We start from the raw sequence: 23,353 nt of genomic DNA on the forward strand, positions 1-23,353 counted from the left end.
TGTTGCCTGGTCAGACTGCTGTCATGGTGCAGCCACTGTGGTCAGGGTCCATGTGCCCAACCACTAAGCTCCGGACTTGCTCACCGGTGGCAGCCCCCTTCACTGGCCTAACACTCGACAAAAGTCATTGGCAGCGGCTGAGCAGAGGTGAATCCCACACGCTGTGCATTCACCTTATGCAGGAGAATACAGAAAGAATTTCAGAACTCAGGTGACATGAGAGCTTTAAGGCCAAGGACTCCACTTGCCCTGATGGGAAATCTCAGAGTTTCATGGCACCTGGTTTACTGCTGTGCTGTCACGTGCTTGTTATGGAAACAAGATACGCCATGCTCAGGGATAATAAATCTATTTTAATAACATTACTTTTGACAGCTATTTGTACATGTATTTAAAGGTTAACTTTTAACCCCTGGACTCCCTTACAAACTGGGTCCTGAGCCGCCCTTGCCAAGAAGTGAGCAAAGCTGAGACAGACTTTCAAAAATCCCACTGTCCAAGGAGGGTGATTGTACGCCATGTCGGGTAAAATAACAAAGCCTTTAGATTTTCATTGTACACTGTACATTGATTTAGATTGAATGGCTCAAATTAAACAAATATAGATTTCATATATACAAATATTATATTGTGTATAGGTATATGAATTATAACTATTTTAAAAGGACAACTTTGTAAAGTTTGATTTTGCATGCATGACCCACATCTGGTTCTCAGTTCCTTACTCCCAAAGCATGAGCAGGCTCCCAGTGCCCCACCCTGGCCCTCCTGCCGCCAAATGATGGGACCTCAGGAGGGTGGGCGCCACACCCCCTGGGCTGGCTGCTTCTCTTAGCATGCTCCGGGCAACAGAATTATTGCTATTCTCGGGTAACCTCCAGAAAGAACCAGGACCCTGGCCCCACACATGAGGTGAGCTCAGGGGCCGGTGAGCGAATGTTTAGGGGATGGAGGATGGACTGTCTTTGGACCCTAAAGAAAACAACCTCAAGATCATTGTTTAAATCCAAAAGTATAAAACAATAGGGAATAAATTGAGCTTCCAGTCATGTAAATAAAACTATTAAGAAGTGAAATATACTTGGTTTTAAGCAATTAACTTTTGTTCCCTCTAAGGGCAGCCAGAAAGTTTCTGTCACTGGCTGCTCCCCCACCCTAGCAGTGGGGGTCCCAGGCTGTCCAGACCTCCCTTGTGAAGGGTCTTGAAGAACCCTAAGGGTCATGGGCATAAGCTGTCCAGGGAAAGGATGCAGCCTCCAGATCTGGCCAGCCATCTGCCCTCAGCACCTCCTGCTCTGCACACTCAGTTGCTGTCAAGTCAGTTTCTACTCAGCAACCCTCCATCGGGCCTCAGGCTATCAGTCACAATAGGAGGAAGACTACTCATCTTTCTCCCTTGGAGCTGCTGGTGGATTCGAACCGCCAGACACAGCCTTTGGGTTAGCAGTGCACCTCACTGCGGACTACGCCACCCGAGCTCCCTTCGGAGGACCTTTCAAACAAGTAGTCTCTTAAGTGGAGAGAGATGGGAGCTGCTTGGCATGGAGGCTGAGAGTGGATTGAAAGAGGCACAAAGTCAAAGGCAAAGATCAAAGAAAAGGCCCAAGTAACCACCTGAAAGAAAAACAAAATGTACCATGCACCCCCTGGGCCGGAGGTCACCCCGCTCCGAGATTCCAGCCTCGTGTTGGCAGTGACGACGAGCAGCCACGGCCCACGCCCACGGCTGCTGGCGCCAGGCTCCAGCGCTCCGGTGGCGGTGTGTGGTACAGGGATGAACGCGCGGGCGAGGCCGGTCAGAGGGCCGTGCTCTCGGACTCCTCCTCGGAGTCCCTTTTCTCAGTCACTGAGTGTCGCCGCAAGTGCTCCAGGGGGCTCAGGCGGAGCGTGGACCCAAGCTCTACGTGGATAGAGGGGATATCAAAGTGGACAAGATCTGGAAAGTGGCAGAAAGAGAGGTGGGTGAGCAGAGGCGTCCAGCTAAGGCGATGCTCGCTGCAGGCACAGACAGGCAGCACTGGGCAGCAGCCGTGTGAGGGCGTCTTTAAGGGCTGGCAGGAGCCTCCAACGGCGGGGTCAGCTTAGCCTCTACCCTGTAAGCTTGGAAAAGCAAGACATCTCCCTCGGCCTCAGTCACCCGGGCAGCTCCACTGTGCTCACTCAGGCTGCACAGACCCTCCAGCTCACCCCTACCTAAGGCTGCTTTCTGGGTGGTCTTGGTGGTATTCTAAGATGTGCAGCAATGCACTGTGCCCCAGAGTCCACTAGAGTAAAGGACACAAGAAACCCTTCACCCTCCTAATGAAGGAGCCTGGGGCAGGGCCCTCACTGAGAGTAGCTACCGAGAATGGCTGTACTATGGCTGGTTGAGGGGTTCCCGTGGACTCTGGTGGCAGCTGTGGCCACAGGTCTGCTCCCTGGCCACAGCCAAGCCCCTGACTGCTAACCTGGGCTCCTGGAGACATTGTTACCTGGGGTAACCACCTTCCAGGCTCTGTAGCTTGCAAGGAGCTCTTGACCACACCTCTGTGGGAAGCATAGACATCTTACACCCAGAGAGAGGACCAGAAAGTGCACCTGCTCAGAGACTCAGGGTCCGCAGTTCATGAGACACAAGGCTTCTGGCTGATGGGCCACGCTGGAGAGTGGGGCCTAAAGGTGCAGCCCCCCTCACTGGGCTCCGCTGGGGCCTAAAGGCTGCTCAGTGGGAGAGGAGAGGCCAAAGAGCCTCTCCTGTCCCCTGGCCAGCTTAGTTCCTGGCCTGACTCAGCCTGGGGCAGGGTGGCTGGAGAGCCACTCAGCCAGTCTCAGGAGGGTTTTTCTTTTTAAACAATTAAATGTTTAGTCTGAAAAATACCCTACTTGAGTTCAGACACACACTTGGACGAGGTCCTACACGACACACAAACATGTCCAGTCTGGGGACAGAGCGCCGCCTCCCTCTTCCCCACTGTCAGAACGCTTCCAGCCTGTCTTGGCTTTGCTGGCTGACACGCAGAGCCCGGGTGGAGCACTCCAAGCGCCCCTCTTGCAGCAGCTCTGTGGCCTGCTGGCCTGTCACTGGCCTTCCTCAACGAAGGGACCCATGTCTCCCATGCACAGGGCAACGATGCACCTGGCACGGCCTCCTGTGCTGCTGGAGGATCGGCTATGGGCACAAAATCATCTGCCACAATGAGGTATGGCATTGGTCAGGTTAATGACTTCTCTGTGTTTCAGTGTCCTAAGCAGTGAAATGGGAATAACAAATGGTGGTGGTGACTTTAAACACGACATCCTCAAGACAGACGTTATGGTGTGTGCCCAGCCCAGAGCAGGCCCTTGACGTCAGCCGTCACTCGCCACAGCTCCCTCAGAGAGGCTGGCGGGAGAGGGCACTCCCTACAGCAGGGGAGGGGCACACGCAGACTCCTGGAAAGGAGGGAACTGGGGCACTCGTTTGGGACAAGTGTCCGTCAGTGGCCTGTCCATGCTCTTGCCTGTCTCCTGTCAGAGAGTCTGTCAGTGCTGCTCTCCTGCCTGCACCTGCTGTGAACCCCAGGACCTGGGGGCTGCAGCTGGGGAACCCCCCACCTCTGGCTAGCCCACGCTGAGGCAGGCACAAGTGTCTGGGTCCCTCACGCTCTTGCCTGTATCTAGTCTTTAATTGACTAAGCAGAGACTGACACAAATGCTTCCCAAACCTGTCACTGAGCTGGATGGCAAGGGTCTTGTTAGCTGTACACATTGGTGTGTTGGGCTCAGCTAAGACTTTGAAGAGTGTGGGGCCTTCTTTAATCAGCTGTCAGCCCAGAAGACCAAGACTGAAGTCTCAAGAGAGACCATCTATGAATGTACCCTCAGCAGCTAGAAAGTTCCCTGTCCTGGAGGCGATGTCCTATACCTGTCCCAGCATGTCCTCCCGTGAACCAAGACCTACACGGTGAATGCTGCCTGGAACCCTGAGCACGTAAGCTCTCAGCCGCAGACAAGGTGCAAATCACCCCTGAGGAGATGAGACCCCTGCCCCGGTGCTCAGCAGAGGGAGGGATGAGGAGTTGAAACTGGGTGGTTCTAGGCTAGGGAGGACCAGAGCTAAGCAAGTTTGCCTGTTCTGTTCCCCAGCTCCTCTTAATGAAAAAAGTAAAAAAAGCCCGTGATTCCAAAAAGCACACAGCCCTTGTGCGGGGTGGTTGCTGCGGAGCTGGGGGCAGGGGCAGCCGTGGAGGGGGTCTGTGCCCCATGCAGGGGAGGAGCGGGTGGGCAGCTGCCTGTGGGCTGCTGCATGGAGAGGAGGCGAGCCAGCTTACCCTGAACAGCCCCTCACATGTATCCAAAAGGGCGCCACTCATGTCACACAGCTGCAAGAACACAATGATAGGAGTGGGAGAGAGGAACACACATGGCGAAACAAGAATGCAACAAAGCACCGTGGCACGATTCCATCACAGGCAGGCCACCCAACCTGACGGCATTCATCCCGGCTCAGAGACGTGGACACGGCAACACAGTCGGCTCTCAGAGAACATGAAAACAGTGTGCGTGGAGGAGTCAGCAGGCCTGTGACCTGCCCCGCGGGTGGTCAAGGGGCACTGGCCTCAGAACTGCTGAGTTTCTCTTCTGGGATCTTCTGAGCACTGTCCTTTGTGGCCTCCAATCCTGACACTACCAGAAAGTGGGCCCCAGCCTCAGAGGGCTGGCCAGTGCCAATGCCAGCAGCTGCCCTGGGGCGAGTGTGGTCGGAGGGGCTTCCCACCTCGGGCTCCATGGGGAACGTTTGCGATCAGGGGGAGAACTGCCCATTGGGAAATAGTGCTCACTTCATTTCTGAGGGAGTGCCCTTCGTTTTCTCATCGAAGCCTCAGTGTAGGGGAGCAGTAAGTAGCAATCACATCCCAGGGTATAATATTTACTCCTGACCCGGTGCAAACAATTTCAAATCTGACTAGCCTTTTCAGAGGCAGCATGGAGCCAAACCCCACAGTCTCAGAGTTTCCATGTAATTAACAGAATCCTCACTCTTTGGCCAAAGGATTCCGGAAATGGGGGGCATGCCCCTGGTGAGAGCTGAGACTGAGGTTTCTGGGAGTTCTGTGCATGTGTGAATGCCTGCTTGAGCCCATCCAAGGTACACTACCTTCTGCTCCTTGGGATAGCATTAAGCAGATGCCCCTACAATTGTGGGCTGGCTGCCTCTGTGAAGGAGAAAAACACTTGGCTGACCTCCCCAGGCATCTCAATATGCCTGAGTTTCTCATCTCATGTGGTCAAAGCATCAGGGGGGAACCATGTGACACTGTCCTCACTCTCTTCCAACCAGTGAAACGGTTTTTGAAAACTGTGTTGCTGCGTTTGGGGTTTCATCTTATTTTTCTAGGGGGGAATTGGCTCAGCCTTTGCTTTTAAATTTAGAATAAAACTTAACTTAGTTATTGTCTTGCTCAATTAGTACTCAAGGAAACAGAGGCCAGAAGCGATGAGTGCATGTCTTTTCAGCAACTGGCCACTTCATAATAGAATTAGATTGCTAAGAAATAACTTTCCAGCAAGGCTTATTTTCACCAGCAGGGAGGATAACTCTGGTTCTTTGCTTTGCTCTCAAGGATTTGGACCCGTTTTATTGCTGGGGGTTTATACAAAGAAAGCCTCTCTCTGCTACCTCCACAGTATTTTGACACCAGCTCTTTTGAGATACCTATGGCCCCACTCCAGAAAAATTAGGCTCAGACACAAGATTCTGAGCTGCTGGACATAAACTTGAGAAGTCCTCTGAGGGTCAGGGGGCTGCTGTCCCTGGCTGTGTTGGAGATCTCTGTGGAAGTCACACACAGAGCAAACATAAGCACCTCACCCACGCAGGAACCCCGACTGCAGTGACTCCCAGCCCTCCCCGCGGCACAGCTACCGAGGTGCACTGGGACGCACAGAGCAGCCCGTGGCCTGGTTACCTGTGGACATGCTCTCCGCGGGGGACATGCCGTCTAGCATAGGGTGCTCCGTGGGCTGCGGACTAGAGGCTGAGAGGTTGACCGTGGGAGGCTGAGGCGGTGGCAGGGTGGGCCTCTGTCGGGGCTTAGGGGTGGGCCGCGATTTGGTTAAAGTGCTTGTAAAGACGGAAGGAGAGGACAGAGGAGGGGCAGCCGCAGCTGGGGAAAGCTGGCCAGAGGCCAGGGAATACCCTTGAGGGTAATTCAGTCCGTAGGGTGACGGGGTGCTCGGAGGGGTGGGAGACAGGCTGACGGGGGATGGCTGGCCGGGGGTGGGCTGGTCACTCATCGCCCCTGACTGGCCAAAGGGAGCCTTGGGTGGAATTGGTGCCAACTTCTTTGACACTGAAAGAGAAAACAACAAAATGTAAGGCTGTTAAGTGAAAGTCATTCTATGTGGTGGGTTAGCGTACCCTGCAGGGACCTTCAACACTGCCACCCACTCAAACATCCTACTACATGGAGTTACACTTCACACTGCATTATTCCTTACAAGAAGAAAGTGCTTAAAATTGAACCTAGATCTGTGAGTTTCTGTAACTTTCCATCTGTTAAATAATTTCTGCTCCTCTTTTCTGGATTCACGATCTTTGTGAACATGTGCACACACACCACAGACACAGACAATCTGGAGAGGCGATGTCCCATGCACCCAGCCTCAGGCCATCGGGCTCTTTCTAGTGACTCCCAGCATCTCGCAGTCCTAAAAGACATCATACATAGCTACACCCTGAGAAGAATGACTCAGCCATGGTGGTGCAGAGGAAGATGGTCAGAGTTCAGCTGGGACTGTGAGGTCCTGATCCCGCCCAGGACACGCCTTCAGGGTCAGGAAGGCTTCAGGCTGGACCTGTCAACACTTGTTAGTCACGTTCCTTCCCGGAATCATCTGCAGCAAAGGCTGGTTTATAAGGCAGTTAGGCACTCAGAGCTTCAAGCCCGCACACTTCTCTTCGACCAGCTTCTACCTGGACTCACTAGGTGGTGCTGTTGGACAGGAGGGTCCCACTCGGGTCTCTCAGCTCTGAGCGTGGGCTTCCCTGGGGCCTGGATAGAGTTCATTGTGGAGGGTCAGGCTCTTAGCTGCTCTGACGGGGACATAGGACTCAATTCTCAGGCCACGAAAACCAAGCCCTGCATCACTTTGTCTTCCCCTCCTCCACCTCCAGTCGGCTTACCTGCCTCGCAGGCTTCCTTCTTTTAATCACTCGAGAATTGTGGCCTCTTAATATAAATATGAACCAATCTACTGCACTTTCCAAAGCAGGTCACTGACCAACCTTCTTTGCAAGGGCTGGCCTTGGAAGACAGGAATTCTAAAAGAGATGATGTCCTCAGCAAGGCATCAGGGAACCCCATCTTACCCCCTCCAGATCAACATATATTTTAATGATGCCAGTGGCTTCTTGGACTGTTCTAGTTTGCCATGTGGAAAACAAAAGGACTCACTTCAGCATCCCATCAAATGTGCACCATTTCCCCTCCTATGACTTATGTGCTCTGTGCACTGGATGATTTAATGAGGCTTGTTCTATACACAGGAAGGAGGGACCTCTGGTCTGGTGGTGCAGTCTTTAGGCAGCTGTGCTGTGATTAACCCAGATGTGGTACTTCTCTGATGCTTCAAATCTACTTATAGGAGAAAGATGGATAGTCTCCTTACATCAGTGTACAGCTTCCAAAATCTCATTAGAGAATTGGCTATGAGTCCATTCCAACAAACAGCTTGAGTTTGAGTGTGTGGGTTTTGGGGTTTTTTTTTTTAATTTTTTATTTTATTTTATTATTTTGTGTGTGTGTGTGTGTGTACCATCAAATTGGATCTGACTGGTACAGGAGGAGATGGCCCCTCCTTCTCTGGCAGATCATCTGATGGATTCGAACCACATATCTCTGGGATTGCAGTGCAGTTTCTTGCCACTAGGCCACCAGAGCTCCCCAGAGTGTGTGTGATTTTTTTAAAAAATATATACAATTGTTGTTGTCAGGTGTCATCAAGTATGACTATAGGAACCCTATGAACTAAAGATCTGAACCCTGTTCTATCCTGCGCCATCCTCATAACTTTCTGACACACAAAAGCCTGTTGTAGCTGTCACTATGGTTGAGAGTCTTCCTCTCCTTTGCCAGCCCTTCACCTTTGCCAGCATCATGTCCTTCTCCAAGAAACAGCCCCTCCTAGCGGTATGTCCAAAGTATGTGAGGTGAAGCCTCATCATCCTTGCCTCCAAAGAGCACTCCGGCTGCACCCTCTCCAAGACGTATCTGTTCATTCTCTTGGCCACCCACGGATGTTCAGTGCACTGTCTCCAACATCACAGTTCAAAGGTATCACTTCTTTTTCTGTCATCCTTATTCACTGCCCAGGTCTCAGATGCATAGCTAGTAACTGGAAAGACTATGGCCTGAATCAAATGCACCTTAGTCTTCAAACTGACATCACTATTCCTCAATAGTTTGGAAAGGTCCCTAACTGTAGATTTTTCCAGTGCAATGCATCTCTTTTATTTCCTGACTGCTCGTACAAAGGGTGTTAATTGTGGATCCAAGCAAGATGAAGTTGTTGATAGTTTCAATCTCCTCTCTATTCATCGTGATACTGCCTATTGGTAAGAATTTCCATTTTCCTGACATTAAGATGCAATCCATACTGAGGGCTGCATTCCTTGATCTTCTGCAACAAGTGTCTAAAGCCTTCCTCACTTTCAGCAAGCAAGATTGTGTCATCTGCATAATACAGGTTATTGATAAGTCTCCCTTTGATCCTGATTCCGCACTCCATAAAGTCTAGCTTCTCGGATAATTTACTCAGCATACAGATTGAATAGGTGTGGAAAGAGAACACAAACTTGACCCACTCCCTTCCAATTCCAAACCATGCAGTGCTCCGCTGCTCTGTTCACACCACAGCCTCCTGCTCCAGGTATAGGTTCCTCATGAGCACGGTCAAGTGCTCTGGATTCCCATTCTTCTCAACGTCAGCCACAACTTGTCATGACCCACACAATCAAATGTCTTCGCATAGTCAATAAAGCACAGATAAACATTCTTCTGGTATGGGATAATAATATACACCCCCTTCCCCATAAACACTGTGATAATTAATGGAACTATAAATGCAGTTCACTCACTGCTGTCCAGTCAGTTCCAGCTCACGTCAACCCTCCATCAGGTTTCTGAGGCTCTTAAACGTATGTGAAGAGACAATTGTCCTTTCTCTTCTGGGGCCTCTGATGGATTCAAACTGCTCAAGATGCAAGGAGTTTACCCTTTGGCCAGCACTCTACAATTATGACTGAAAGTCTCTGGGTGGTACACATGGTCGGTCAATGCGCTTGTTTATGGTTCTCATCCACCCAGAGGTGCTTGTAGGAAAAGCCTGGTGATTTACTTAAGAAAAATCTACCATTGAAAATGGGCTCAAGCTGCTGGTTCCACTCTGACACCCAGGAGTTGAGGCATGCTTAGTGGTGATCAGTGGTAACTGGTGGTGTGCGCTGGCAAGCTGGAATCAACCCATAGCAGACCCTCCAGCGGGTTTTCTGAGGCAGTAAATCACACAGGAGGAGACTGCCCATCTTTCTCTCTCAGAGCAACTGGTATATTCGAACCATGTGCCATTGAGTTGGCAGCACAGCTTCTTGCCACTAGGCTGCCAGAGCATCCTGGTGAAAACTTGGACTCACAATAATAAAACCACTGAACTCTCCAATCCTACTTTGCAACTCTACTTCCCAAATCTAGCAGAAGCCTTTATAGCAGCTGCTACTGTAATATGTGACTGTCAAGGATTGCAGGTTCAGGAATTAATCTTTAGTGGAGAAGATGAAAGAAGCCCTCAGTATCAGGGCTTGAACACATCTTCATCAATAAGGAGAACGCAGGGTTTGTGATGACACACCCCACGCAGTGACAGGACTTGACCATGATGTCAAACAGTACGTAGGCAAATGGTCAAAAGCCAATGAGGAAGGGGAAAGCCAAGTGTGTCAGTAATGAGTAATGGCAGAATGAGACTTTTCAGAGGCTGGCTCTGAGCTATGGGATGTCAAAAGTGACCCAAGTCACCCTTGACTGTTCAGCACACGTTGGAGGTGTTATGAAAAAGAAACAGGCCAAGCTGACAGTGGCCTTAGGAAGCCAACTGGGCAGGAAGGGGAGTGTGACCTTCCACTGGACAAGACACCAGCTGGATGAGGGACTAATGGGCTGGGAAGTAAAGTGCCAGAGACGTATCAATACGCAGATGGCAAAGAAAACGTGCTGGTGCTGGAGAACACTAACATTCCATCCCACCTCTCACTCCTCTAGCTTTCAGCCTGTGGTTTCTGGGGGTCCCCTTCTTGACTTCTGCAGCGGAAGGGGTGCCAACCTTGCCCCCGGCAAGACAACACCATGCTGCAGCACTGGTCAGGTCTTCCTTTATGGAGAAGCTGTCTCTCTCATGCATGGGGACACCTTCTATGCCTCGTAGAAAGTATAAGGCATGAAGGGGCAATGGTGGCTTAGTGGTAGCATTCTCCCCTCCAAGCATCCAGGAACCCAGGCTCAATTCTTGGCCAGTGCACCTCATGTTTGACCACCACTTGTCCCTCAGAAGGGCCTGGCATGTTGCTGTGGCAGGTTTCAGTGGAGCTCCTGAACAAAGAAGAACTACAAACAAAAGCTTGGTAATATACAGCCAAACACCCATCACTGAAAACTCTCTGGGGCACATGGTTCTGCCCATCGCACACGGGTTGCCAGGAGTCACTGCTGTGTGCATACGCTACCACCACCACCACCACCAAGGATGACAGGACAACTGGAAAGGTCAAAGGGCTGGGAGACAGTGCCTAGGAAAATGGGACTGTCACTTCAGCCCAGAAGTAGAAGGTTGCAAAGGAAGCTAATCATGAAGGCTATTGTGTGGCTAAAGGAACACAGCCCAAGTCAACAAATTCTCAAACCAAAGCCTTCCAGGTGTCTGCCAGGTCTAAAGTTGTAACCAATCAAGCAACATGTTATTTCAGACAAGTAAGAGCCTTGGCAAAGAGATGACGTAAGGTGACAACATACACAAAAGGCCTGGGTAAGTCCACATTTGGTATAGCTCCACATTTAAATGTCACCAGGATGCATGGCTTAGCTTCGGGGAGTGATTTCAATGAGAAAGGTTCAGGTTTTAGAGTAAGTTCCAAAGGCACAATCCCAGGTTAGTGGCTGAGGGCAGTAATTCACTCAGGCCTTCCTAGACAGAAATACCAGAGGCCAAACTTCAAGTAGAAGCTGCCCTGGACTCCCTCGTCCCTCCCACACCCTGTCCATGAGTATCCCAGGGCTGCAGCTCTGGAGACTCAGGGTGAGGGCTGGGCCACCTGCAGACTCTATGCAGCTTTCAGATGACAGAGGGAGGAGCTGGCAAAGGCTATGGAGAACACGATGTCTTCCTGCATAAGAACTTCTGCACTGATGTCTTGGTTTAAGGTAGCATTTTTCTATACATACTCAGAAAAGAGCCCATTTTTCAAATGAGTAAATGGAGAAATAGTGATGAAGTGACCTCTTTTGGGTTTGGTTAACTTCTCAAAGCTTTAATGTCCCAAGGAGGAATCTTTCCACCAAGCATCAGAGTTACATATATCCAGGCAAAGTAAAAGGGAGCTCTCACAGCCTAGTGGGTAAGGAGGTGCACTTTCAAGCCAAAGGAAAGTAGTGTGAATCCAGTAGCTGTTTCGAGGGTGAAATACGAGCAATATCCTCCCATGCAATTTTGCTTACTGATAAGGGGCTGAGCTGCTAACACAAAGGTAGCGGTTTGAATCCAGCAGCTTCTCTGTGTGAGAAAGATGGCAATCTCCCATGCGATTTACTGCCTCAGAAAACCAGATGGTCAGCTATGAGCTGATTCTGATGGCAATGAGTTACTGAGCTGAGGCAAAAATGAAAGTATGCCCATTGCCATCGACCTGATTACTGCTAATGGTGACACCATGGGTTAACAAACAGGGCGGTTCCAAAGCATGTTTTGATGGAATCCTGGCCTTTCTTTCACAGAGGGGTTGGGAGCAGAAACTTTCAGTGGGCGTAAGATCACAGACCACTCGTGCTGGCCAGAGTCCTAACGTTCATATTAACCAAGAGCGATGAGGGGCCCTCAGGTTCCACAGCTTCTTTTTCCCAAGGCTGCTGAGAGGCAAGAGGCACCATACCTTTCCGGAGGGTGTGAGGACTCTGGTCTGCGGGCTGCTGGCCGGGGCTGACGCCGGGCTGCACCCCTGGTTGTGTCCCTGCACTGGGTGCCCCCTGGCTGGAGCCTGGACTTCCTTTCTGCCCAGACCCTGGAGAAAGTTCTTTGCTTTTAGAAGCGCTGGAACAGAAACACAGGGAACAAAAGAGAACACTTGGACTCAGTCAACATCGACCTAAGTCTAGCCCACAATCACCACTGCTCTCTCTCTAGGCCATGCCCACAAGCTCTGGCTGGCATCAGCCCCTCCTGAAAGCCCTGGTAATGGGTTGTCCTTTCTTACTGGGATAAAGTGAGAAAGGATTGGTTGTGGAAAGAGGAATTAGAGCAGGAAATAGTATGAAAGTACAGTTTGTTTCTCCATGTGTGGGGAAATAAGGAAAAAAAACATATACTCAAAGTCCTTGTAACTTCTCTACCTCTCAGGATGAGTTTCACTCAAGGGTGAAAACCTCCCACTCCTTCATCCAGAGGGGCCAAAAGAGCAAGGACTCCTTTCCCCACCCTGCTAAAGAAAAACACAACAGCAGGCACAGAAAAGCCGGGCCTCTTTCTGGCCGAGGAACGACTTTTCCTTTGTTCTTCCTCAGGCACAAGGCAAATGGCACTCAGACACTCATGCTCAATATATACCAACCCTTCTACTCAATTCTGCTGCCATCAAGAGGGGAGTCAAACAGAACAGCAGAAAACAAGAGGATGCCCTGGTGGGCTAACAGATTTCTTCCTTTCTCCTGCTGAGAAGACAAGTTATCCCTGCGGATGCTCTGGAACGTGCTCTCTTCATCCTTTGGTCACTTGGGAACAAATGTTCTTCATCCCGTGGACCCTCCAAACAAGTGCTCTCCATCCCGTGGACCCCAGGGAATAAGCGCTCTCCATCCCACGAACCCCAGGGAACAAGTGCTCTCCATCCCTGTGGACCCCAGGGAACAAGTGCTCTCCATCCCGTGGACCCCAGGGAACAAGTGCTCTCCATCCCCGTGGACTCTCGGAACAAGTGCTCTCCATCCTGTGGACCCCAGGGAACAAGTGCTCTCCATCCCGTGGACCCCAGGGAACAAGTGCTCTCCATCCCGTGGACCCCAGGGAACAAGCGCTCTCCATCCCGTAGACCCCAGGGAACAAGTGCTCTCCATCCCATGGACCCTCAGGAACAAGTGCTCTCCATCCCGTGGACCCTCCAAACAAGTGCTCTTCCTTCTCTGTCCTCCCCCAGAGTACACTCTCCCACCACAGAAACAAGCATTTACCTCCTGAGCATGGCTCCTGGCTCTAGCATAGGTGCAGCTGACCCAGTGGGAGGGGTGGCTGAAAGGTGGTTACTAAGTGTGCACCATATGGATCAGGTATGGTTAAGGCACATGTGAGGACTGATGAGTTGTGGGGACACATGACTCAAGTCAGCGAGCTGGGCACAGGCAGGGGTGGAGTCAAGGTGAGGGTTAATGTCAAGCAGTGGAGCAGGACATGTGGTGGGAGAGAGCCCAGGCCAGCAGGGGAAGGAGCTGGAGGGAGATCCTAAGGCGGGGAGCCATGGCAGGGGGGCTGAGCGAAAGGAAAGCCTGTCATTCTCAGCCAGGGGGTTGGGGGGGGTGTCACAGGAATCTGACAGCTGGAGGAAATATCATCTGTGCTGCATATGTCCAGAAACAGAAACCCCACCCCCGCAAAAAAAACAACAAAACAACAAACAAAAACAAAAAAAACACACAGCACCAAAACAATGGAACACCTGTTTGTACTGGGAGGAATCCACTTAGGGAGAGGAAAAGACCTGTACAGGACGAATATCGCTAACACCCAAAGACTGACTCCTGAGCCAGGGACCCCGGAAGAAGGGCAGGGTGGAGGGGGCTGTGGGGTAGTACTGTGGCTGACCTCTCCTGCTCAGAGGAGACGCCACAAGCTTAGAGTGTTCTCGGGCCCTCTTCAGAACGTGGAGGAGAATTCACCTTTATAAGGATCATTGTTAGAAGACCCAAAAATATCATTTGGCATTAAGTGTCAAGAATAAGATGGCTGTATCAAAATGAAGCCAGTGAGTGGTCTGAGGCCCCTGTCCAGCAGGTCCCATCTGTCCACTTCCTCCTGATCTGTCTCTGGCCCTGCACCTCTCTTGCGGCCCTTCAGCACCAGCATTGCTCATCCAGCCTGCAGCCCGGCACCTGCATCACCAGGATGCCCCTTCATCCTGTCAGAGACATCACCACTCCCCCAGCATACCCGGTGCCAATCCCCAGCCCCAACTCCCCCCATCAGTCAGTTTCTGATTCACAGAGAGAGTATATTCTACTCATTCCAAAGAAAAGGGGCAGCGCATGAGCAGGTGCTGGTGTGTGAGCAGGGTGCGCACGCCCGTGCATGTGTGTAGAAGGCTCAGCATCACAAAGTCTGCAAATCCCCAGAAGTGGACATGGAAGGGACGCTGTGTCCTATAACAATGCACATCTGTGGCTGATTGAAAGTAGATTTCCTAGTTCTCTTCCATTTAAGACAAGAAGCAAAAGGGCATTTTGTTATGCATTTCCCACTTCCAGAATCTCCCTTTGCCACACCTCATCCAAGGCAGAGCCAGGCAAGGCATCCTTTCCCGGATCCTGGGCAGAGTGTGTTCTGGGATACATGACAGTGCCCATCTGCTTGCTGGCCCTTCAGGGCAGAGATGAACTCTATTTATCTTTGGATGGAGATGTTCCTCGGTAAGTGTTTAAGGAACCATTGGCAGCATGGATTTGCCCACTCTGTGCTTTTTCTTCCCCTGCCAGACTGAAAATGCCACCATGCAATATGCTGCAAAGGTCACCAAGCCCAAAACGAATATGTCACCTCTACTCCTGACTTGGTCCCTTCCTGCAGCCAAAAGGCCTGGGGCAAACTTGATCACCACCAAAGAGCAGGAGGGAGAAATACTGACATTTTAGCCCGCCTGTACTGCCTGCTGGAGCAGGCTGTCAGCTTGTTTCGGCTTGGGAAGGAAGGCTAATCTTGGAAAGCACCAGTTCTCTCGTCAGCTAGAGAGCTGGGAAAAACCTAACTGGGTACCAGTTTGACACCTGAAGCTGGGTATGCATGAATGCTTACAATTGGAGCTCGATCAAGTCCAAGAAGCCTTGAGCAGGTGTAGCGAACCTAGGCGCGCCCCTGCGCTGCTGGCCAGCCCCCTCCCCTGGGACACCGGCCTGCTTACCTGGAGCGCTCTGTGCCAGGCTGGAGGCCCATGCTAGATGGAGAAAGCGAGGGGGCCGCTGGGCTGTCTGGAGGCTGCTCGGGAAGGGGCGATGGTGGCGGTGGTGTAAGCTCAGCGGGCGGGGCGGGAGGTTGCATGGAGGGTGGGGCGCACGATGCTTTCCGGCCGACCGAGGAGCCTCTTCTGGCCACCCAGGATGTGTCCATGACCCTCACGCCCATGCTGGCGAGGGACACAAAGACACATGCTTAGCCGCACGCACGCCTGATGGGCTCCCGCCCCCCTCGAAGCAGAAACACTCAAGCACTGGATGTTGGGAGAACAGAAGCGCAGCCGTAGCACCCACTTCATCCCAAGAAAGCGATGCAGTGGGCTGCACTGTGCGGCGGGGCCCCGCAAGCGCCTTCTCAAGCATGTGGGCTGCTCAAGGGGCTGCAGCCCTGGACAGCAGGCAGCACCACGCGGAGAGCAGGGCTCAGCTCGCAGCTCAGTCTGGCAGGCTGGGCTTCACTTAACCCTCCAAAACTCTGGCCAGCTGACCTTTACCACCAGCCAAGCACCCTGAGTGTAGAATCCAACATGGTCCTGGGGGGAGGAGGACCAGAGTGCCGGCACCCATTCTGCTCAAGTGGGAGCTGGAAGTGAGTGGGGACGGGCAGAGGCAGCACCACACTATTGCACAGACAGACCTGCTACCACTCCAGGATGGGGCAGCACAAGAGACATCTAAACACACTTCTGCTCTCTTGAACTTGGGGCATGGGACTGAGTCAGGATTCCTGCTCATTCCAGCTCCACCACTAGCAATAACCTTGGCTGACTCACAACCTCTGCAGCCGCCTATTTTAATGATGGGAACGTGGTCAGCTTCCAGTAGGTCTGCCAAGCAACCAAGCATGGCACATTCCCCCTCTGGCAGAGCTCACTAGACAAAGCTCGCTTGGTTGGGAGAGGTTGAACATGGCCTTGCAGCTACCAGAGGATACCGTACCTTTGGATTTTCCTAAGGCTGCAGGGACAGAAACATACAAATATTAGTGTCAAAACAACTACGTCTTCCTTTGGACATGAGGCTGTCTTTTCACAAGGGCTCTCTTGTCAAGGATATGGTTTTTACAATGCCATGAGATGGAAATCATTTTAGTTGGTGTCTCCAGTTAAACTGAGTTCATCTGAATAAAGGGAGAGGGTGAAGGGTTGGAATCAATCTGCATATGTGTGGATACATGGCATAAGAGACAAAGAAACCAACAGAAGTGGCCATCTGCTCACTTCTAAGTTATCTGAACTTAGAAAGGCTTTCATTCCCTCTCCTCTGGTCTAGCTTCCAAGCAAGGAGGTGACTGGTGCACTCATGGGTCAAACACTTTACTGACTAAGGCAGGAGGCAAAATTCTGGTACTGTTTTTTGCTGTTGTTACTGTTGTATATCACTGAGTCGGAAGTGAACCATAGCTGACCCTCCAGCAAGTTTTCAGAGGCAGTTTTATAGCATGGGAGGAGACTTCCCATCTTTCTCCTGCGGAGCTGCTGGCAGATTTGAACTGTGTGCCTTTGGGATTGCAGCATAGTTCCCTACCACTAGGCCACTTAGTAGGCCAAACAGTTGTTTATTACAAAGAGTCTCCTGGTCAGCACTTGTCCCCCTGAGCAGTGGGTGTCAGAATGTGATTACTTTTGATCCTTTTTTACTCACCTTGACTGGAGGCACAAAACTATCTATCAGACCATGAAATCCTGCCCATCTAAAAGGTAATATTTACCTCTAGAAGCACAATAAAATAAAAAAAAATGGTTCATGTTTTGGAGATTGGTTTTAAAATACCCTTTAAAGAAATTGGCTTTGGGATGTACCCTGTGGTGAAGAGCTTGGTGGAAGAACAGGTGAAATGAGCTGAGTAGCGGATTTCTTGGACATAGACTGCCAGACCTTTCCTCCAAGGTACATATGGGTGAACTTGAACCACCAACTTTTGGATTAGCAGCTGAACACATGTTAGTTGTCTGTGCCACATAGGGACTCTTCCATGGTCTAGCTGCTAAGTAAGGTAACAGGTAAAGTGATGGGAAATGCAAGAAAATTATGTAAGAAAATCCTGTATAACTACTCAAAAACTCCCTGAAGTGGGCATGAGGGAGTTGGCCATTCTAGCTACACTAGGACCACACATTCCACTGCAGCTTTCCCCCTGGAAATTGTAGGTCAGGCTGTGTCCACTCCCACCCATAATACTCACTCCAGCCAATGCCCTGCTTTGGGGGCATCCTGCCCAGGATTGGAGCACTTACAAAAATGAAGAGGGGACAAAGTGAAAATGTGGGCTTCACTGTGAAAGAAAGGTCTCAACTTCAAGACTATGTGTCTACGAGTAGAATTACAATGGTCAAAAGTCTCTATGGAAAATTCCAGGTAACAACTCTCAGTGTTAACAAGTCTCTCTGACCTTTATTTTTCTCCCCCTTTGAAGAAGATTCCTTTTTCTTTGTTTGAATCTTGGTCTGGAAAACTCACAGCCAGGGTGGGTGTCACCCAAGGAAGAGCAAATTATTTAAAGACAGAAGGGTCACAAACAAGAGGACATAATTATAATTAATATCTACACACCCAATATCAGGGCTGCAAGACACATAATCAAACTTTTAACTGAGCAGAAGAGAGAAATTACATAACTCTCTAATAACAGTAGGAGATTTCAATATACAACCTCTGATGAGGAACAGAACAACTAGAGAGAAATGTAACAAAGATACCAAAGAAAAAAACAATACAAATAACCACCTGCATCTTACAGACATATATAGAACTGTCTACCAACCGGAGAACAATATGCTTTATTCTCCAGTAAATACAGAATATTCTCCAGAATAGATAATACATTAAGTCACAAAGGAAATCTCAAGAAATTAAAAAAAAAACATTAAAATGTTAAAAAAAAACTTCTCATGACACTATAAAGTTAGAAACCAGTAATAGGAAGATCAAGGGGGGAAATCAAGTATATGGAAATTAAATAAAGGCTGTGGCTGCTACGTCCTCTTCGGTCAACCCCAACAGTGGACAGACACATGGATGGACGGATGGAATGACAGTGAGGCCCTTTCCTGCTGCAGGGTGCAGTATCTGCGAGGGTTCTGTGGTAGTTTTGATGTTGCCTTGTTTTTACACTGTTGCCGAGGGGCTACAGCATTCAAAATGGTGCAGGCTGTAGTCCGGGCCTGTGGGTCCGGCTTGGGTCCAGGGAGGGCGGACATCCTTTGTGTTTTGCACCATCTAGGGCCTAGCTGAAGTTTGGAAGGAGGAGTGGCATCCACTTCAATAATAGCTTGCCTCCAGAAACCCTATGAACCTAGAGAGAGGATGAAAGGCACCCAAGCGTCGAGGACTCTCCTTCATAGTGCCGCTATGAGTCGCCTGTGACTTGATGGCCCTTAACAACAGCAACAACAACAACCACCCTTTGATAGTGTTGTTAGGTGCTGTCAAGTACTACCACAGCAATGCTATGAACAGCAGATGGGAACTCCGCCCTACCCTGTGCCATCCTCATAATCTCGAACACATTCAAGCCATTACTGCAGGCTCCCTGGCTATCCATCTATGTGAGAGTCCTCCTCTCTTTTGCTAACCCAACACTTTTCCAAGCATTCAGTAATAGAAGAAATTAAAACACTGTTTGAAGCAAATGGGAATGAAAACACAATAAGATCTTTGGAACACAGCAAAAATCAATTTATAGCAATAAAGACACATATTAAAAAGAAGAACCAAAATCAACACCTTAACCCCACATCTCTGAAAGAAAAAGAACAGCAAGGTACACACTCTCAAGAACAAATGAAATAGAAATTTATGAGCAGAAATAAATGATACAGAAAATCAATAGAAGGAATTAAGACTAGAAATTGGTTCTCTGAAAGTCTTCATGAAATCAATGACTGGTAAATCTAACAGAAAAATAAAGAGAAGATGCAAATTATAAACATAAGGAGTGAAATTGCTGATGTCACAGCAGAACAACTACAATGAAAAGGATAATAAGAGAATACTATGAAGAACTACATGCTAAAAGAATAGAAGAAACAGACAAATGGTTAAAAACTCACTGCCACCCTAACATAATACAGAGAGAGGTAGAAAATTTGAATAGATAAATCACAAAAGAAAAAAAAATACACCTGAATAGGTTAAGTCTCTCTCAACCAAAAAAGTCCTGGCCCAAGCAGTTTGCTTAACCACTGAACTCTCTCAAACATTTAGAGTAGAACTGATAACAATTCTACTCATACTATTTCAGAATATAGGAAAAAATGGAACACTTTTCATCTACACTTTTCCCACACTGATTCTAAGAAGGAAGCATAACTCTGATATCAAATCTAGTATCAAAGACACTTCTAAAAAGAATATTCTAGGCCAATATCCTTCATGAACATAGATGCAAAACTTCTCAGTAATATCCTAGCCAATATATTCACCATCATATCAAAACAATTGTTCATCATGTTCAAGTGGGATTCATAGCAAGCATGCAAGGATAGTTCAACTTTAGAAAACGAATTATCCACTTTATCAATAAACACAAGAAAAGAACCACATGATCTTCTCAACTGATACAGAAAAGGTATTTAACAAAATTAAAAAACCCTTCCTGAGAAAATGTTGGTGTAGTGGATCTGTTTTTTAAAATGGCTTTTCTAGGTTTATGCCCTTAACTTTACCACATGGTTGGTCTGGAAAATGCAAATAGGGTATATTAGTCTAAACCACATGGGGATTGACTAGTTTTGCCATTCCACCAGCTTGAAAATGGGCAAGTTCAGCAGCAGAAAGCAGCAGATGTTCTTTGGGGACAGAGAATTTTGCTCCTCTCAAACCAACACCTACAAGGGAGGTACAGCAGCAGCAGTAAAGAACCAAAGACCTGACGTGACCAAGAATTGGTCTGGGGCTACTGCCCAACAAGGCCTGAGCCAGGGTCCTTTGATCAAGTTTGCTGGAGGACTGAGGGGGAGATCCCAGAGCTTTGTAGCATTTGGCCTAAAGCCACAAGGCTGAAGGCTTAAGTGTCTGTGAGCATACTCAGAATCTGGCCTGAATGAGACATTGCACTATGTTGACAACCAGAGTTGTAACCTGTTAACTTCCCTAACAAACACTGTAATAGTGAATATGGTTCTGTGAGGTCTGTGTAGATATTGCAAAGGATTCTAGAGGAGTAGGATTGTTGTTAGAACTAGTAGAAATAGAGAGCATTGGGGGCGGGAAGTGGGGGGATGTGTGGCTCTATGGGAATTGTTTTTGCATTACAGATGGTCCTCATGGGCACCATTCCCCATAGTGGAGTTAAGAGAGGCCAGACTTGGCGGTCCCCATGCTGCCATCACTCCCCTCATTCACTTTACAATGTTCAAGTAAACAGGAATAGTTGGGAAATTTCTCAAAATAATGAGGTATGTTTACTTGTGTTTTATTGACTACACAAAGGCAACTGACTATGTGGATCATAACAAACTATGGCTAACATTAAGAATAAGAACTTCACAACACTCAATTATGCTCATATGAAATCTATACCTACCCCAAGAAGCTGTTTTCAAAACCCAGCAAGGGACCATGGCATGGCTTAAAATCAGGAAAAATGTGCATCAGGGCTGTATCCTTTCTCTATACCTATTGAATATGTATGTGGAGCAAATAATTCAAGAAGGTGGACTCCATGAACAAGAATGTGTATCAGGATTGGAGGAAGGCTCATTAACAAACTCTTATGCAGATTACACAACCTTGCTTGTTGAAAGTGAGGAGGACTTGGAGTGCTTGCTCTAGAAGATCAAGGTCTGGAGCTTTCAATATGGATTACATCTCAACATCCAAAAAACAAAAATCCTCAGCACTGGACTAGTAGGCAATATCATGATAGAGACAAGATTGGAATTGTCAATGATTTCATCTTTCTTGGATCCACAGTCAACACCCTTGACACCAACAGTCAGGAGATAGGGTGATGTACAGCATTAGGAAAGTCTGCTGACAAAGATCTCTCCAAAGTCTTGAAGAGCAATGATGTTGGTTTAAAAACTAAGGTGAGCCTGTTGTGCACCTAAGAGCTGGACAAGGAAGGAGGACAGGAAAAGAATGGATGAATTTGAGTTGTGATGTTGAAGATGAATGCTGAATGAGTGCTGAATTTTGGCATGGATTTCCAAAGGAAAAATCTGATATATCTTGGAAAAAAGGGCAGTCAGGGGTCCCCAGAGGAAAGGATGATGACGCTTCATCTCACATATTTTGGACATGTTGTTAAGAGAAGCTAGTCCTTGGAAAGGGACATCATACTTAGAAAGGTGGAGGGTCAGTGAAGGAGAGGAAGACAATGAGGTAGGTCAATACAGTATCTACAGCAATGGAGTCAAATGTGTTGGGGAGTATAAAAATGACATAGGACAGGACAGAGTTCAGATCTATTGTTTACAGAATCACTATGAGCTGTCCAAGACTCAATGGCACTTAACAACATTACCTACTGATTGATTCATTGGGAAGTGGGAAAGAAAGTGGGGACAGGAAAGTGTGCATCAATGAATGAATGAAAGCCCAAGATTTCTGTAAAGTTTAATTAATATCACAAAGAAAAACACACACCCCCTAATTGACTGATTCAGTGAACTGGTAGCATACAAGATTAATAGAAAAAAGAAGAAAAAAAAATCAGTCCAATTCCTCTACAGTAACAAAGATAATTGAGAAATGGAAACAAGGAAAATAATGTCATTTACATTATTGTTATTATGTCCCATCTGGTTGCCTCTGATTCATAGCAATCCTATGTACAACAGCTCTGGACCCTGCCCTATCCTGAGATAGTCTCACTGACTCCAACACACCTACCCCCATAACTCCAGTTACTGTGTCAGTCCATCTCATCCAAGTTCTTCTTCTTCTGCACTGTCCCTCCATCCTTCCAAGCACTGCTCGCTCCTGACCACATCCCCAAAGTATGTGAGATGGAACTTCAAAATCCTAGCCTCTAAAGAGAAACTTGATTTCACCCTCTCCAAGAGAGATGTTTTTGTTTTCTTGGTGGTCTATGGTGGTCTACTCTTCTCCAGGACTACAACTCAAAGGCATCAATTTTTCTTCTGTCATCCTTAGTCACTATCCAGATTTCTGACACACAGCAAGTAACTGCAAAGACTATGACCTTGATAAGGCACATCTTAGTCTCTAAAATATCTTGCTTCTCAGTACTTTGGAGAGGTCCCTGAGAGCAGATTTGCCCAATGCAATTACTCTCTTGACCTCCCGACTGCTGGTGCCAAGAGTGTTGACTGTGGAGCCGAGCAAGCTCAAATTCTTAACAATCTCAATCTTTTCTCCATCTATCATGGTGCTGCCAATTGGTCGAGTGTTAAGAATCTTTGTCTTCTTGATGTTGAGCTTCAATCCATATTGAGACGACAGTTCTTGACCTTCTGTAGCAAATGCTCCAGGTCCTCCTCTCAGTTTCAGCAAGCAAAGCTGTGTCACTTGCATAATGCAGGTTGTTGATGAGTCTTCCATCAATCCTGGTGTTACATTCCTCCTCATATAGTCGAGCCTCCTGAATGATCTGTTCTACATATAGATTGAAAAGGTATAGAGACAGAACCCATCCCTGATGCACTCCTTTCCTGATTTTGAATCATGCAGTGTTTTTTTTTTCCTCTGTTCTGACAACTGCTTCCTGGTTTGAGTATAGGTTTCACAAGAGCATAATCAAGTGTTCTGTGGTTCCCATTCTTCTCATGGTTAGTCACAATTTGTTGTGATCCATACAGTCAAATGCCTTTGCATGGTCAATAAAACACCAATAGACATTCCTCTGGTACTCTTTGATCAGCCAAGATCCATTTGACATTGACAATAATGTCTCTAGTGCCATGGCCCCTTGTAAACTCAGCTTGTATTTCTGTTAGTTCTCTGTCAAT

General features: G+C 48.4%; 1 protein-coding gene across 2 annotated transcripts in view; it reads right to left on the reverse strand.

Moving 5' to 3' along the window:
- Positions 1-1,795: 1,795 nt before the first annotated feature.
- Positions 1,796-23,353, reverse strand: part of ARHGAP44 (Rho GTPase activating protein 44) — a 229,362-nt gene continuing 207,804 nt past the window's right edge. The window contains exons 17-21 of one of the 2 annotated variants that reach the window (XM_006901806.1): positions 16,377-16,394; positions 15,386-15,607; positions 12,158-12,315; positions 5,928-6,311; positions 1,797-1,936 (exon numbers count right to left, since the gene is read on the reverse strand). In XM_006901806.1, the coding sequence (XP_006901868.1) occupies positions 1,797-1,936; positions 5,928-6,311; positions 12,158-12,315; positions 15,386-15,607; positions 16,377-16,394 (922 nt within the window). Of the gene's footprint in view, positions 1,937-5,927; positions 6,312-12,157; positions 12,316-15,385; positions 15,608-16,376; positions 16,395-23,353 lie in introns of both variants that reach the window. The other variant, XM_006901807.1, reaches the window with a different exon arrangement.

The sequence above is a fragment of the Elephantulus edwardii genome, unplaced genomic scaffold (assembly GCF_000299155.1).
Source record: "Elephantulus edwardii isolate Elephantulus edwardi_28Jun2011 unplaced genomic scaffold, EleEdw1.0 scaffold00346, whole genome shotgun sequence".
NCBI classification, from domain to species: domain Eukaryota; kingdom Metazoa; phylum Chordata; class Mammalia; order Macroscelidea; family Macroscelididae; genus Elephantulus; species Elephantulus edwardii.